We start from the raw sequence: 14,273 nt of genomic DNA, 5'->3' as shown, positions 1-14,273 counted from the left end.
AGTCAAACACCAATCAAACTTACACGCCTACCAAATAATGCACTGATCAGCCAAAACAAAGTCAAACACCTATTTAACATACACATATAACCCATTTTCAAATGCAGCTAAAAGAGAATACTAAGTCATTCACAATGTAAGGTACTGTAAAGTAAAGTGCACCAGATTGAGGAAGAGAGTGTTTGTTGTGACACGATTTCTCACCTGAGTGAAGAAGAGCACACCGGAGGTTTCCGCGAACGTCTGCGCCACACGGTTGCCTTGGATCCTCCAGTCCACGGTGACGTTCCCTCGCCCCGGAGCCGTCCTCACCACCATCAGCTGCAGGAGCTCTCCTTCAAACGCCCACACACCGCATTAAAAAGCCGTCACCAAGAACACGCCACGCAACTGTGGTAAAACACCTCGCCCTGATGAAGACTAAAGAGAGGACACTAGGAATTGCTGGCAAATCAGACACTCTAGATTTTCATCATGTGGCTATCTGCATGTAAGCTATACTTATGGGCCTATATACTTACACACTTAAAATGAGTTTTACAGCAAATACTGGAATCTACACCTACAGACACAGCTTTCAGCCATGGTAACATTCCTGTAAAAAAAGCCTTTCATATTTCCAACCTATCAAAAGGAAAAGCTTTGAACCAGCAAGTGAGGCACCAGAAAACACAGCATGATGCAGAAATGAATGCGTTTGCGTGAAGCAGGCAACGGCAGAAGCACCATGGTCATGCAGGAAGGTAAGGTACTCACTGTAACATTAAGGGCTGTTTTCATTTGTAAAAACGGAAGAGTGAAGTAATTTGAAAGTGCAAAAGCATGCAATACATTTCTTGCATGTGTACGTATGTACAGGCCCCTTAAGAAAAAACCAACACCGCAATAACAGAATTATTAAAAACAGACAGCGGCAGGCTTTGTCAATCCAGCAGCATTTCATGCACAAGCCACTTTGCCAAAAAGCTGACCAATGTGTCTTCCAGGCAAACCCATCCCCCAATCTCCTTGAAACATACACAGTAAAATGTCCAATGAGTTAATTCACCACTTAATAGATAACATTTAACACTTAACAGATACCTGTTAAGTGTTAAATTAACACTGCTAGCGTTGAATTAACACTGGACATTTTACATCATCATAGCCACCATTGCCTAAATTGAGTTTCATGTAACTCTATACATTCTCAGAATTGACCAATGAGTGATTTGACAGAAGACTGAGCAGATACTATTACATGTTCTTTGCCCCCTAGTGGAAAAACATAGTTACTTTACTTCTTCGAGGGAGCTACTCATTTAGAAAATTCAGCGAGGGACACAACTTTTTCTTCCCCCAGATCCAGAACCAGAAATCCCCCACAATTTAAGAGGCCAATGTCTGTCATCTCTTCAGCTGGAAGAGCACTTCTTCTGATTATATCCCTCTCTCTCTGGATTGGTTTCAGAGTCCCGAGGGGCAGTTTGACTGAACGCACCATTAGTCAGAGGTATTAGGATCCACCGCAAAGAGAATTAAAGTGTTCCGTCATGCATGCACAAAAGCCATGCCACCTGCCGCATCCGCCACCTGTTGTAGGAATGCTTCGCATGCTGACTCACGTTTCTTCACATAGAGCATGCTTAACCACGGTGGCCGCCATGCCCAGCCCTTAGCTGAACACTCAGGGAAACTGTGAGTCGCAGTCACTCAACCATTTTCACAAATACATTATTCGAGGCACATAAAACTATTTATTTTATCATTGGACCAAAGATCAGCTTCTTACAGAATGTCGCTGAATGCATGACCAAAACAAAAATGGTCTATGTCAAATAAGAAAAGGCCACACAGAGGCCTCTGCATTTTAATTAAAATTTGAATGTAACAGAAAAAAACAATGCAAAATAATAGTAGAAGGTTAAGTGCAATAAAACATGGATTTAATTGACACTGTCAGCACTTCAGTTTTTATTCCCTCAAAACTGGTCTAGATGTAGCATCTTGATATTTTCGCAAGCTGTATGTTTTTGGGCCAGTACATACTACACAGTTCAGCTTGAAAGTGCAGCATGGTGAGACCTGAAACAAGTAGCTAAAGGAATACGTCACCCACTTACAATTCTTACTGCTTAAAAGGCTGTGGACCCCTGTGGATTCATATTGGTCCCATAATTACCCATTTTAATGCTTGCATCACAGAGTCACCATGATCTGCATTTCATGCTTTTTCCTAGTTCACAATTAACCAGTTGCAAAAGGGACACAGCACTCAGCTTACCAATAAAATACCTCAAGCCAAGCATAAACTAATTAAATTCAAATGCCTCATTCATCTAAATCAGTGGCAAAGGTTCATGGTTAGCAAGCTCTGATTGGTTGGTAAAATCCTACCAATCAACTGGCTGCTGCTGGTTAATTGTGTTACATTACACTCTGTGCATGTGGAACAGTGGGGTGGCGGTTTATGTGAATTCACTGGCCCATATGTGGTTTCTTTTTAAGACCAGAAAGGCAACACTGCTCTTTTCCCCCCACAGGCAAAACAGGGACCCTGAATGTGCACACTAGAATGATACACATTAGAGCTGAATCTACATAAACCGTAACGTAATTGTGCTGCTTTAGTGCAAATTACAGAATTTATTCACAAGTGCATACACATGTACAGTAACTTGGTGCAACTGTCCTCCATGCCAAGGAAACACTATTTACACACGTCTAACAAAGGTAAAACATGCCGAAGGACATGGTATTCATTCACATTTGCTAGACAAGAAATAAGACAGACTTCTAAGCAGATATAGTAGGGAGTCCATTGTGTAGCTGATATATACAGTGCACTACAAAATCAGTTTCTGTGTCTATTATAGAGGTTTAAAAATAAGATCCTGAAGGTCTACAGCCAGCCAAGCCAATACAGCTAAGATGTTTACTTGAAAAAAATCAACAAAGTCACAGTCCTCCAGGAACTGAGTTTGAAACCTTTTGACAACTGTACAAGACACTTGCACCTGAGATCTCAATCCCCAGGCCTAGAGGTCTACAGTGCCCACAGGTTTTGCAAATTCCCTTCAATTAACAGCTAGTTTTGTTGGAAAGAAAATGTCTGTGGTCTCTTTAGCCAAAACCAGCAGACACTGTGGCCCTCCAGGACTTGAGTTTGAAATCCCTGACTTCCACCTATAAAATTACTAGCAGATATTTATAGATTCCACATTGCATGTCAGATGCAAAGTGTGAGCAGAGTTCATCGTCTGCATAGTCACAAACCGAAGACAGGGGCGTGGTCAGTCAGGGACGTGGGATGGGGGGGATAGTGTCGGAGCTTGTGAAGATGAGGTTGAGGATGAGGAGGGCGGTGAGCAGGCAGAGGCACCCACCTTCTCGAGCGATGACGGAACGGGAGGCGGCGTGGAACCCCACCAGGCCTGCCACGTGGTCGTTGGCGAGGATGACCACGGTGACCGTGTCGGAGCTGGGGAGGATCCGGCTGCCCCCCTCGGTCTTCACCAGCCCGATCATGAGCGTCTCATTATCCTCCGGCTCTGTGTCGTCCACGATGAACAGCTCAATGGTCTTCCTCAGGTCCCCTTCAGAATTTCATATATAAAATAGTAATAAAATACAGTAAAACTTAAAAAAATAAAAATAAACCTTCATAATAGGTGCGCCACCATGCCTCAGCCAAGCTGACAAGATGGTAGAAGACCTGTTCTTTCTAATATACACAACCTTAGAGAGGACATGGTAATGCCAAAACGTTATCTACTATCCTCCATCCTGTACCATTAAACTGGGCATTATTCATAGTGTTGCTACTCTTCTTTAAATTTCCCTGGTGAAATATGTTTTCATATTATGATATCTGGCGAGCAGTTTTGGTTGTGCTTTGGTCCACAATGGTACTCAGTTTCACAGACATACCCTCTACGAAGGTGAGGGTTTCCCCCGTCCCGTTGAAATCCACGTTGGGCGTGGCGGTGCCGCCAACGAACCTCCACTCGACGGTCACCTGACCCAGGCTGCCCACCCTCCTCTCTACGACCAGCAGGACAGAAGTGCGAGGCTCCTCCCTCACCTCCAGGTAGAGGCCATTATTTGAGGCATTGGGGCTGATGCAGTACAGCAAAAAGACCCCGAAAGCGTCCCCATTCATGCCGATGGTCACGACCGCTGAATCCGGCTGACCTATCGTGGGTTGGTTCCTTGCGGGCACGGTCTTGTTGACCAAGTCGACCTTCAGAATATAGACGTTGAAGCTCTCATCCACCTCTGGTAGTGTGTCTGTCAAGATGGGTACGGTGAGGTTGGCTATTCCCGCCCCGTCGAACATGGTGGCCACCTGACTCGTTACCGGCAGGTAGTCGGATCCAGCGATAGCCTGAGAGCTGAACAGGGAGGAGGTGGCCGTTGAGTTTTTGACGTAGGTGAGAAACTGTGGTGAGTTGGCCAGTTGGCTGGCTCCCTCGTTCACCCAATCGCAGGTGGCCACGCTGGAGACGTTGGAGAAGGAGAAGGCCTGGCAGGCTCGTTCACGGAGGCAGAACGCTGCACAGGCCACCAGGGGCTGCTTGCTGGAGGTGATGTTCACTTGCCTGCGGGTGGCGCCAGAGGGTACCGCCATCACTGGCTGTCCGAAGTATAGGAGAAGGTCCTGGCCAACCTTCAGAGCATTGCTGACAACATCGATCTCTGATGTGCTGTACAGGATCTCCAGATTTCCAAAATGACCTCCACTGGAATTATGAAACAAAACAACAAAAGGTATTTAAAAGCATGTGCATGCGTGCATTCAATAAAATAATAAATGTCATTTAACCTAATTGTTTAAGTGTGTTTGCTGTATGGGTGGTATGCGTGTTTTGTGTTTGTGTGCATGTGTGGGTTTGAGAGAAGCATGTGTTTTATTATGGATATCGAGTATTAGAATGATCAATGAAAGCTCAGTGTGTGAAATGACTTTGCTGTGTAATGCCTTAATCTCCGAGTCAAACCTTCTCCTGATGGTGATGTTGGCGATGTAAACTCCCTCCAAAGGTTCCTGAACGCGGTAAACAGGCTGTTCAAAGTACACAGTTCCATAGGGGTTGTCATTGGCAGGGACGATGATGTTCACGCTGCGTTCAAATCCAATGTTCCCCCCATTTGAAGCGCTAGTCAGTTCCACACGGATGACCTAGAAAAGCACAGCAACAAGAGGACAACCTCCATAGAGTTACATTTTATTGACCATTATTTAACCAGGAGATCTGAGGAGAGTTTGGGAATCTTTTTTTATTGAGAACAACCTAAAAAGAAAGTCTATGGGAAAATACATCGCATTTTAGCATGTACCTGGACTAGTCACAATGCAAAACTCACCTCCTCGATCTCAGGAACATCATCTGCTAAGACCTCCACCCTCAGGATTTTCATTGTTTCTCCGGGAGCAAAGCTGACCTCCCCAGACACAGGTCGAAGGTCATCCACAGCTGGCTGCCCATTAACGGTCGCCTGCCACCTCACGGACACCTGACCCAATGTCCCAGCATTCCGCACTATGGGCAATCTGACCTCAATGGAGTTTACACCTGGCTCCTCAATAGTGACAGGAGCCACCTGAAAAACTAGAGAAGAATTTGTAATTTAATGGTATTATTTTGTACAACCCAAAGAACAGTTTAGACGCATGTCTGTTATCTTAAAGTACAGCAAACTTATTTTAAGTTACAGCACAGAACACAGAATAGTCCCTGGCTCACCGAAAGCACCAAAAGGGTCATCAGAGGGCAGGATGGTGATGATGGTCTGTGTGGGTGTCCCCAGCATAGCGCCCCCTGTGGTCTGGTTGAGCAGTTCAATGCGGAAGGTCTCTTCGAGCTCAGGGATGATGTCATTGATGACGTAGATGGGCACTGGTTTGCTACTCTCGCCCTCCAGAAGGACCACGTCTGAGGAAGCCACACTGTAGTCGTCCCCTGATTGGACATGGACATATTGACAGCCAATAAGCTGGGGACAGGTGAGGGGAACGGCATTGCATGTTTCCACACAGCCTGACAGCCCACATTATGAGATAGACAGCTGAGCCCAAATCAGTAGTACCAAGGCTTACCTGAGATGGACTGTTGTAGGTATGGACCTTCGTCCAACCTCACCACTTAAACTTACAATTCAGCCAATAAGCTATTCATGGGCCTCAACCAAAACTTTGATTAGTCACAACAGGTGTTTTAGTGTTGGGCTGTTTTCACAAAGTAGTCACACTGGCATTTCCTGGATAAGACTGGACAACCCTGGCTTAGATGGTCTAAATCAGGGCTGCCCAGCCCTGTTCCTGGAGATCTACTGTTTTGCAGGATTTGTCAAAACCTAATTTCAAACCCCTGACTCTACTAATTGGTAGCTCAAAGAGAAGCTCACTCACCGACTCTCGCGGTCATGGGAACAGCTCGGAACTTGACGGAAACATCGGCGAAAATGCCCCCGATGCGTGTGACATTGACGATGGGACCCACATAGTTCTCGGCCACACTCACGGCGGAGGCGGAGAGCTGCAGGACCCCGAAAGCGTCGTCGCTGGCCTCCACGATGACCTGCGCCACGGCAAGATTCCTAAAGCCAAGGCGGGGGGAGAGAGGGACTGGAGGAGAAGAAGACATTCATTTGCAACACAATCCTCAGACACACCTCTATTTTACACACAAATCACAATTTAATGTTTACAGTAAATTTGTAGAGACAGAAAGAGAGAGAGAGAGAGTTTGGAGATTTAATCTCACTTGGTCTGTCCTGGACTCCTTTGACCAGCTGGACACTGATGAGCTCTACAAAGATAGACTCCGCTCTCTCTGGGTCCTGATCATCTAGCACCCTCAGAGTTATGTTGGCTTCACTCTGATTGGCTGCGAAAGTCACAGAGCCCATCAGTGCGATGAAGTCACTCCCCGCGCTCGCCCTGCCAACACCCGGGGTGCCAAACGGCGAGGCGTCGCCGTCCGCCAGGGTCGTGTAGGTTACCCTCACCGATCCCATCAGCCCCCTCTCCCTCTGGATGGTCAGGGTGACGTCGGCGTCAGCCTCCGGTACGCGAATGGGGCGGCTTCTCTCCGAAAACAGGAAAAGGCCATACGGGTCGTCAGTGGCCAGAATGGTCAGTGTGGCATTGGTTTGGTTGCCCAGGCGACCGTGAGACACATGAGACAGCACTACGGTGAAGCTCTTGTCCAGTTCGGGGATGTCGTCCTCTGCTATCTGAAGAACGATGTCTGCTTTGGTCTGTCCCACACCGAACGTCACGTTTCCCGTCCACTGGACGAGGTCCCCCTCGGAGCCTGGGTCGACCTCCCAAAACACTGTCACATTGGACAACGCCCCAAAAAGGCGCTCCACCTAAATACAGTCCATTGAAGAAACAAAAAAATATTGCACCTCTTACCTCATAATTTTGTATTATTTCATTGGTTAGCAGACAACTTTAACCCAAGCATCTACAATTTATTTCAGGTACTAGTCATTTCTACAGCCAGATATACAGATTAAGTGAACATCAGCTGTCCTCCAACTGCTATTTAAACCTGCAAGCCCTGTTACTAGCACAGTTCCTTAATCTCTATACTGTGCTGGCACTTCAAGTCATAAACAAACCACAGTGCACTCTGACTGGATCCTGGCCAAGAGGTTGATACAACATTAGCTATCAAAATGAGTCAGTCACACATAAGCTGAAACAGGAAATTACCTGCAGGATGACGGAACTGCGGCCTTCATCTGGCTCTGTCCCGTCGACGCTGAGAGAGTCCCTGCTGAACTCGAAGACGCCGTGGGCGTCGTCGGACGCGGCGATGGTCACAGTGATGAGTGAGGCGATCCCTAGGCTGGCTACAGAAGAAGTCATCATTACTTTCCTCATACTCATACTCAACGGGCTGGGGAGAAAATCGTGGGAAAAAAACTCAGAGACCAGCATTGCTTGAGGGTGAACAGCACATACATAGCTCCCTGATGGTTGGTAATAAATTTCAACAAAACATGTTGAAAAAAAAAATTATAAAACAAAATGCATTTCAAAGGGTAATTCTCAAATAACCAACAAATAGCAAGTCAGATAAATGCTGATATCCCCAAAGATATCATTAAAGATGATTCATTCAGTAAGAATAGAATCAGTGCAGAGCAACATGGGTTCGAGAGAGGCCAACCCCAACAGAACACAATGGGGCAATAGCGGTCTGTGACATTTTCTGTAAACCACTTACCACCTCTTTATGGCACTGCTGCCGTCTCCTAGCATAATAGCTATTTGCTTTTCCCACAATTCCCTGGTCAGTTATTCACTGGCCTCATCACAATGTAAATAGCGGCTACACCACTGCGAACAGAGGCGTCAAAGAAGGTTCCGGAAGAAAAGAGAAACAGAAGGGGCTTTAGGTACCGCATGTTGCAAATCCTCCTGGGTTCCTGTCTCAAAAACTTTTTTAAATGGGTTTTAATCTTTGCCAACAAGCGTGTTGAGAAACAGGCCCCCCAAATCCATTGCAGGCTAAACCGAGATGCAGGGCCTGGACCGACCGTACAGCTGGCCATTAGATTTCTAATAGCGGTTCCAGGAAGGCTTAGATACACAGCGAGGATATGGCGTCGCTTTCAATGTCTCTGTGGCCACATAAATACCATCAATCGTATGAAATCTGATGTCGGTTTGGTGACCACTGCGCTCAGAGCAGCTGAGAGAGATCAGAGAAATGCAACAGCCCCTGAATCGGATGCACCATTTTAGCACTGCACTCCTGAAAATTCTCAAAAGCTCACTATAATAGCCATCAATAGATCTCTGCACAGTGAGACATTACAGTGATCAAAGCATGCCCTTTTTGAGAACAGAAAACCGAGAAGAGTGAGAATGAGAAAGCCAAAATGACTTGGCAACAGAACGCACTCTTTTGGGAGTAGAGGGGGCGGAGTCTATATTGGGAGGGTGGGAGGGGCTGGGAGGATAGGGGAGGGGGTCTTACCATGCTGGTGAAAAGACGGGAGGAAGAAGTCGACGTCACCCTCGCCACTGCCACTGCCATCAGTCCTAATGAGCTGATCGACTTCAGGATCACACAGACAGGATCACACAGGATAACACACAGAGATAGGACACACACAGGTACAGGTAACCAGGCAAGAACAGCCTAGCCTCTGATCTTTGGGATGGAAAGATTCACATGCACACTGCAGAACTAAAACACAAACACTCCTGGAGAAACATTGGAGCACAGGTATCAGAATCCTGCCCTGGAATGCCACAACTGGTTTTGGTGAGTTTCAGCACCAGTGAAACATTTAAGTCATTGATTGGCTAAATAGTCCACACACCTTGTTCTCAAGGCAGTAATTGGCTAGTAATCAAAAGGAAACCACAAACAGCTGCAGACACTGTGGCCTTCCAGGATTGGAGTTTGATGTCCCTGCACTGGGAGTTCAGAAATAAAGTACAGGGAGAAAAATACAAAGGGCTCTGGGCACCCTAACCCAAGGGAAAATGTCCATCCTTCACTTTAAGAAAAGAAAGTGGGCTTAATATTGAACATGGCAATCAATTTATTTGTGTGGTTTTATTATTAACAAAAAGCTGGGCAACTCTTGATTACTAAAGAAACAAATTAATAGGCTTAAACTACTTATTTTCTTTGCGCAGCTTAGGGCTAATACATTTATTTATTCAGTATTCAAGCGTTTCCCAACTTTTTGTTTATTAATTTTGGTTGCTTTTTTGGGAAGTCTTGGCTTTACTCCACTTTTTATACACACTTTTTATACATGTGGTTTTCTCAAAATGTGGGTTTTGACTTCACCCTTCAACCCAACCTTGGGTTAGGTTAACTGACCCCAAATTTGACAGACAAATGGCAGTTGATAATGATATCATTCATCATTCAGTTATTCTTTTTTATTTCTTTGGATTTTGAAAGCTAGGAAATGCATGGGAACCACCTGACATGCCCCTCTATTGTTTCTGATTAAGGAAAAATGGCAGAAATGACAGCAGGTCTCTCATGTCTCTTACCTCCTCCATCAGGGTTGTAGAGCTCCACCTTGAACACCTTGTCCAGCTCAGGAATGGCGTTGTTGATGATGTTCACACTGATGTACTTGTGTCGCTCTCCTGGCAGGAAGTCCAGCACCCCTTCTGTTTCCTGTGAGACGATGAGGTAATATGGGTTACAACCGGAACTGCTACTTCAGTCATTGATACTAAAACAACACCTGGCAGTAGTCATTCATATTAGCATTACTGGCTTCATATTAGTCACATGATTTGGGGTAAAACCAAGGCCCTGATTTATAGTGGTCAGTAGAGATTACATTGTACTCACATATGCATTGTGCATGTGACCTGACCCAATACCCATACCTCATACCCAAACTAGTCCTAATACCTAAACTGAACTAAAACCGAAAACAGCTCACCGGTGAAATTATATTTGTTAAAAGGAAAAGCAGTTAAGACTAGAGGTGAGTCAACAGGTAATGTGTAGAACACTGTTCCTCAATTCCAGCCTTATGCAGTACATTCATATGAAAAATAAATTAATAATGACCTCGTAGTCCTGGGGGCTGAAGGCTGTGAGGGGCACTGTCCTGTAGCCCACCATGACTCTTCCCAGGAGGCCTTGGGCTCGCGCCACCAGCAGGCGGATCTCCCCGTCCCCTTCTCCCACGGTGACGCGGGCCTCCTCCACAGCAGGACGAATCATGCCCTCTGGGAGGGGGGCGGCCAGAAACTGCAACAGACCTGAAAGGGCGGGACCAAAATACATGATCATGCGACTGGTCTGGTCCTCTGACTTTTAATTCTAGAGTGAGAGTTCTCTTAACACATTAAATTCACACTATGCGCAGATACCTGCTCTTGTGCTGGGCGTTCCATAGATTTTAACAGAAAGAAGGTCAGTGGAAAAGCTTTCAGGAGAGATTCAATTTCATACGCAGTGAAATGTTCAGTGCTAAATCAATTCTTATACAATGCATATGGTCCCAACTGGACTCATACGTACTCTGTTAAAATTCTGTTAAGATGGGACATTTTACTATGCAGAGGTCAAAATCAACAAGTTAATTGGTAAATATGAATTGGGTTTGAAGACAAATGCAACAACAGTGTCTACCATAGAAAAAAACATGACAGAAGTTTTGTTTGAACACTTTCGATTCTGAATTAAAATTTTTAATTTCACCAGCAGAACAACAACACCCGTACACAATTTTGAGCCACCAGACGTCAGCCAATTTTAAAATATGTACATATTTTTTTTTACCATATGGGTGGTCGCTGGCTTTGATGGTGACGGTGGTGACCGAATTGTCCGGGTCAATGCTGGCTCCACTGGTGGGGGTGGAGCCTGGCTTCCCATCGCCGGACTCAGCCGACACCAGAGCGATCCGGAACGTCTCTGCGACCTCAGGGAGGTCATCGTCCAGGGCCAGCAAGTTCAAGACCTGGGGACAGCACAAGGATGGGACATACATCTCCTCAGCTGGGACCATCACAGATGGAACATCACAGACTTTGGGTTCGGTACTTGGGCTGTGACAACCCACTAGATGGGGCTAGATTTTGAAATACAGAACTTCTATTAGCTATTTTTTACAATGCATAAGGAAATAAATAACTGTGTAGACATAATACAAAGTGTAAAGCTTCATGATGCTGTAGAATGATTTAAACTGAATAAACAGATAATAAATAGCAATAAAATTTAAAATAGCAAAATGTTCAACAATCTTGTCAGATAATTTAAAGGATTATGTCCAAATAACATGCAGTATGTTCTTTCCAGAAATGAAAGTCACTGCAGGTAGCAACAGTGTGAAGTAATGCAAGCACAGAAGGTGCTAGAACTTCTTTAAAGATAAAGATAAAGACAAGTCTTCTTTAAAGACTTGTCTCTGGCCTGGCTTGTTAAGCTCTCCAAACAAAGTTAATTTTGCGTTTCTGTGCACCGAGGAGACAGCACTGAGCATGCTCACAAAGTGTTTCCTGGCTTTCGGGTGTCGATAAGACGGCAGAGCTTCGAGGCTCATCCATGATTGATGAGGGCCGGGTCTTCCCTCTTACCTCAGAGCGCTGGCCGGGCTGGAAGACCACGACACCGGTGGCATTGACAAAGTCCGGGGGTGGGGCGGGAGAGGGAGGGGCGGAGCCGGAGGAATCGATCTGAGTGACGGTGTAGTTTACATACACGTAGTCCAGGGCCCCGCGAGTACGCTCCAGGACGCAGGAGATCTGGGAGCCCTCCTCAGATGTCTGTAGATAAGGGGGAGGGAGGGGAGTGGCAGGAGAAGGCAAGGTTTGATCATGCACACCCACCCAACACCACAAAAATTGTGGACCTTTGTGTATCAGATTTCATGAAAAGCTTAATTCCTTTATACAGTACAATATAGAATGTTTGAAACTTGCAGCTGTTCAAGAATAAAAAATATCAACGATTAAAATAAAACATTTTTAATATATTTGTTTGCCTTATATTTGTTACCTTACACTTAAGTTCTTGATTTTAGTTGGAGTTCTATGATATTGACAGAAGTGTAAAGTTTTCAAAAAGAGTCCCATATACATTTGAACACTAATTTCAGGTATTTAGTAATTAATGTAGTTAGCATCAAGCATGCTGACATGCAGACAGTAGAAGAAACTGAGCCTAGCTGAGGTACATATGAACGAAATGGAATATCCAACCAAATACTTTCCCTGAGTTTCACATTTCGTCCTTATCACAGAAACACCTGATCTGCTCTTTAAATGTATTTCAGATACAGACATTGCTGCCTCCTTCTGGTATCAGAGAACATGAGAATAAGGCAATGTACATGGGCCTGGGTTCTGTAAAACTGCAGCAGAAATGAGTATTGTGAATACTCCTTGTAGTTCAAATACCTCAAATTTATGTATCAAGTGCTACAAATTGTGAATTCTCCCTGTAGTTCAAATACTACAAAGGCTGCTGTAACAGAGCAACTGCACAGTCACGATTTGATTTGGAGAGAGCCGGGGGTGGGTGGGAGTGGGGGGGGGGGGGTGACGGAACGTGCCATGACACCCCGCTGTCATCGGCCAAAAGGCTGCGTTTCTGAAGGAATGCTGGTCGCTAGCTCGCCACCTGTTGCGTTAATTGACCTGGCCACCAGAGACGCCTCGCTCCCCCCCTTCCAAATCTCCCTCGAAAGGAGAGAGCGTTCTCTCTCTCTGCCCGGGCGTGAAGTCCCATCAAACATTTACGCGGACACGGACGCAGTAATTAGGGGATCGCGTTACGCCTCGTTCAAATTGGAACGAGAGAAAAAAAAAAACAGCGACAAAGAACAATGGATTAAAACAGATAAATTGAATATTCAACAGCTCTGTTAAGCTTTTCTTTCAATTGAGTTGTAGGACCGCAGGAAGAACATTAGTTCACTTCTCAATGATCTAACTGAGGCATACACTTTACTTTTAAAGGCAACAAGAGAAGTTCAATGACAAAATAAGCCCAGGGTCATGTGTTCAACCAGACGTATCTGTCTTGTATGGTCACTGATTGGTTGATATCACAGGCTAATTGACTTCATTGTCCTTGTGTGAAGATATCATTGACCATTTAATCCCTTCCCTGGTGTTAATAACTGAAAATTCAATTCTTACAATCACTCAAAGAAAATGCAACCTAAAAATAGAACTTCCTATTGTTAAATGAAATGGGAGTCGTAACCTAAGCTGTTGTTTTTCAGCGTCCTTACAGCCAGGTCCCAAATGGTGTTCTGACGTACTCAACACACCTATGAAAATGTTTATGTTATTCCAACAGTTGTGGTAATATTTATTATCATTAGAGAAACTGTGTAAGGCAGATCTCTAAGCAAAAATATGCGTGAATAATTTTCACTGTGATGAAAAGTGTGCGAAAAAACTGTTTAATCTAATCAAAGTCTCAGGTACTCGTTCTTGTATTTTTAGGATTGCAGCTTTTATTTAACCAATTTTGGATACACTTCTCTTTGGGTAACGTATCTGCTAAATGATAGAGTTAGACTCAAGAACCCAGGTAAGGTGAGTTAGCTGTTTAATCTTCAGATCAACAGAAAAAATCACAGCGGCCCTTCAGGACCAAGGTAGGGAAGCCCAGGCAAAAATTACTGTAATGTAATATCATGTAATGTCATATAATGTGATGTAATGTTATGTAAGGTAGTGTAATGTAATGTGATGCAATGTACTGTAATGTAATGTTATGTTATGTAAGGTAGTGTAATGTAATGTAATGCAATGTACTGTAATGTAA

The 14,273-nt window shown here is 44.8% G+C and overlaps 1 protein-coding gene across 1 annotated transcript in view; it reads right to left on the bottom strand.

Annotated features, from left to right (window-relative positions):
• The window catches only part of adgrv1 (adhesion G protein-coupled receptor V1), a 159,069-nt gene that overhangs the window by 100,563 nt on the left and 44,233 nt on the right, over positions 1–14,273 (bottom strand). The window contains exons 22-35 of the mRNA XM_064296515.1: positions 12,071–12,259; positions 11,271–11,451; positions 10,554–10,747; positions 10,019–10,148; positions 8,979–9,059; positions 7,706–7,845; positions 6,747–7,356; positions 6,392–6,607; positions 5,727–5,942; positions 5,347–5,591; positions 4,980–5,161; positions 3,910–4,721; positions 3,366–3,575; positions 205–335 (exon numbers count right to left, since the gene is read on the bottom strand). Of these exons, the coding sequence (XP_064152585.1) occupies positions 205–335; positions 3,366–3,575; positions 3,910–4,721; positions 4,980–5,161; positions 5,347–5,591; positions 5,727–5,942; positions 6,392–6,607; positions 6,747–7,356; positions 7,706–7,845; positions 8,979–9,059; positions 10,019–10,148; positions 10,554–10,747; positions 11,271–11,451; positions 12,071–12,259 (3,537 nt within the window). The remainder of the gene's footprint in view (positions 1–204; positions 336–3,365; positions 3,576–3,909; positions 4,722–4,979; positions 5,162–5,346; positions 5,592–5,726; positions 5,943–6,391; positions 6,608–6,746; positions 7,357–7,705; positions 7,846–8,978; positions 9,060–10,018; positions 10,149–10,553; positions 10,748–11,270; positions 11,452–12,070; positions 12,260–14,273) is intronic.

The sequence above is a fragment of the Anguilla rostrata genome, chromosome 10 (assembly GCF_018555375.3).
Source record: "Anguilla rostrata isolate EN2019 chromosome 10, ASM1855537v3, whole genome shotgun sequence".
Taxonomy (NCBI): Eukaryota; Metazoa; Chordata; class Actinopteri; order Anguilliformes; family Anguillidae; genus Anguilla; species Anguilla rostrata.
This window is presented reverse-complemented; position numbering and strand designations above follow the sequence as displayed.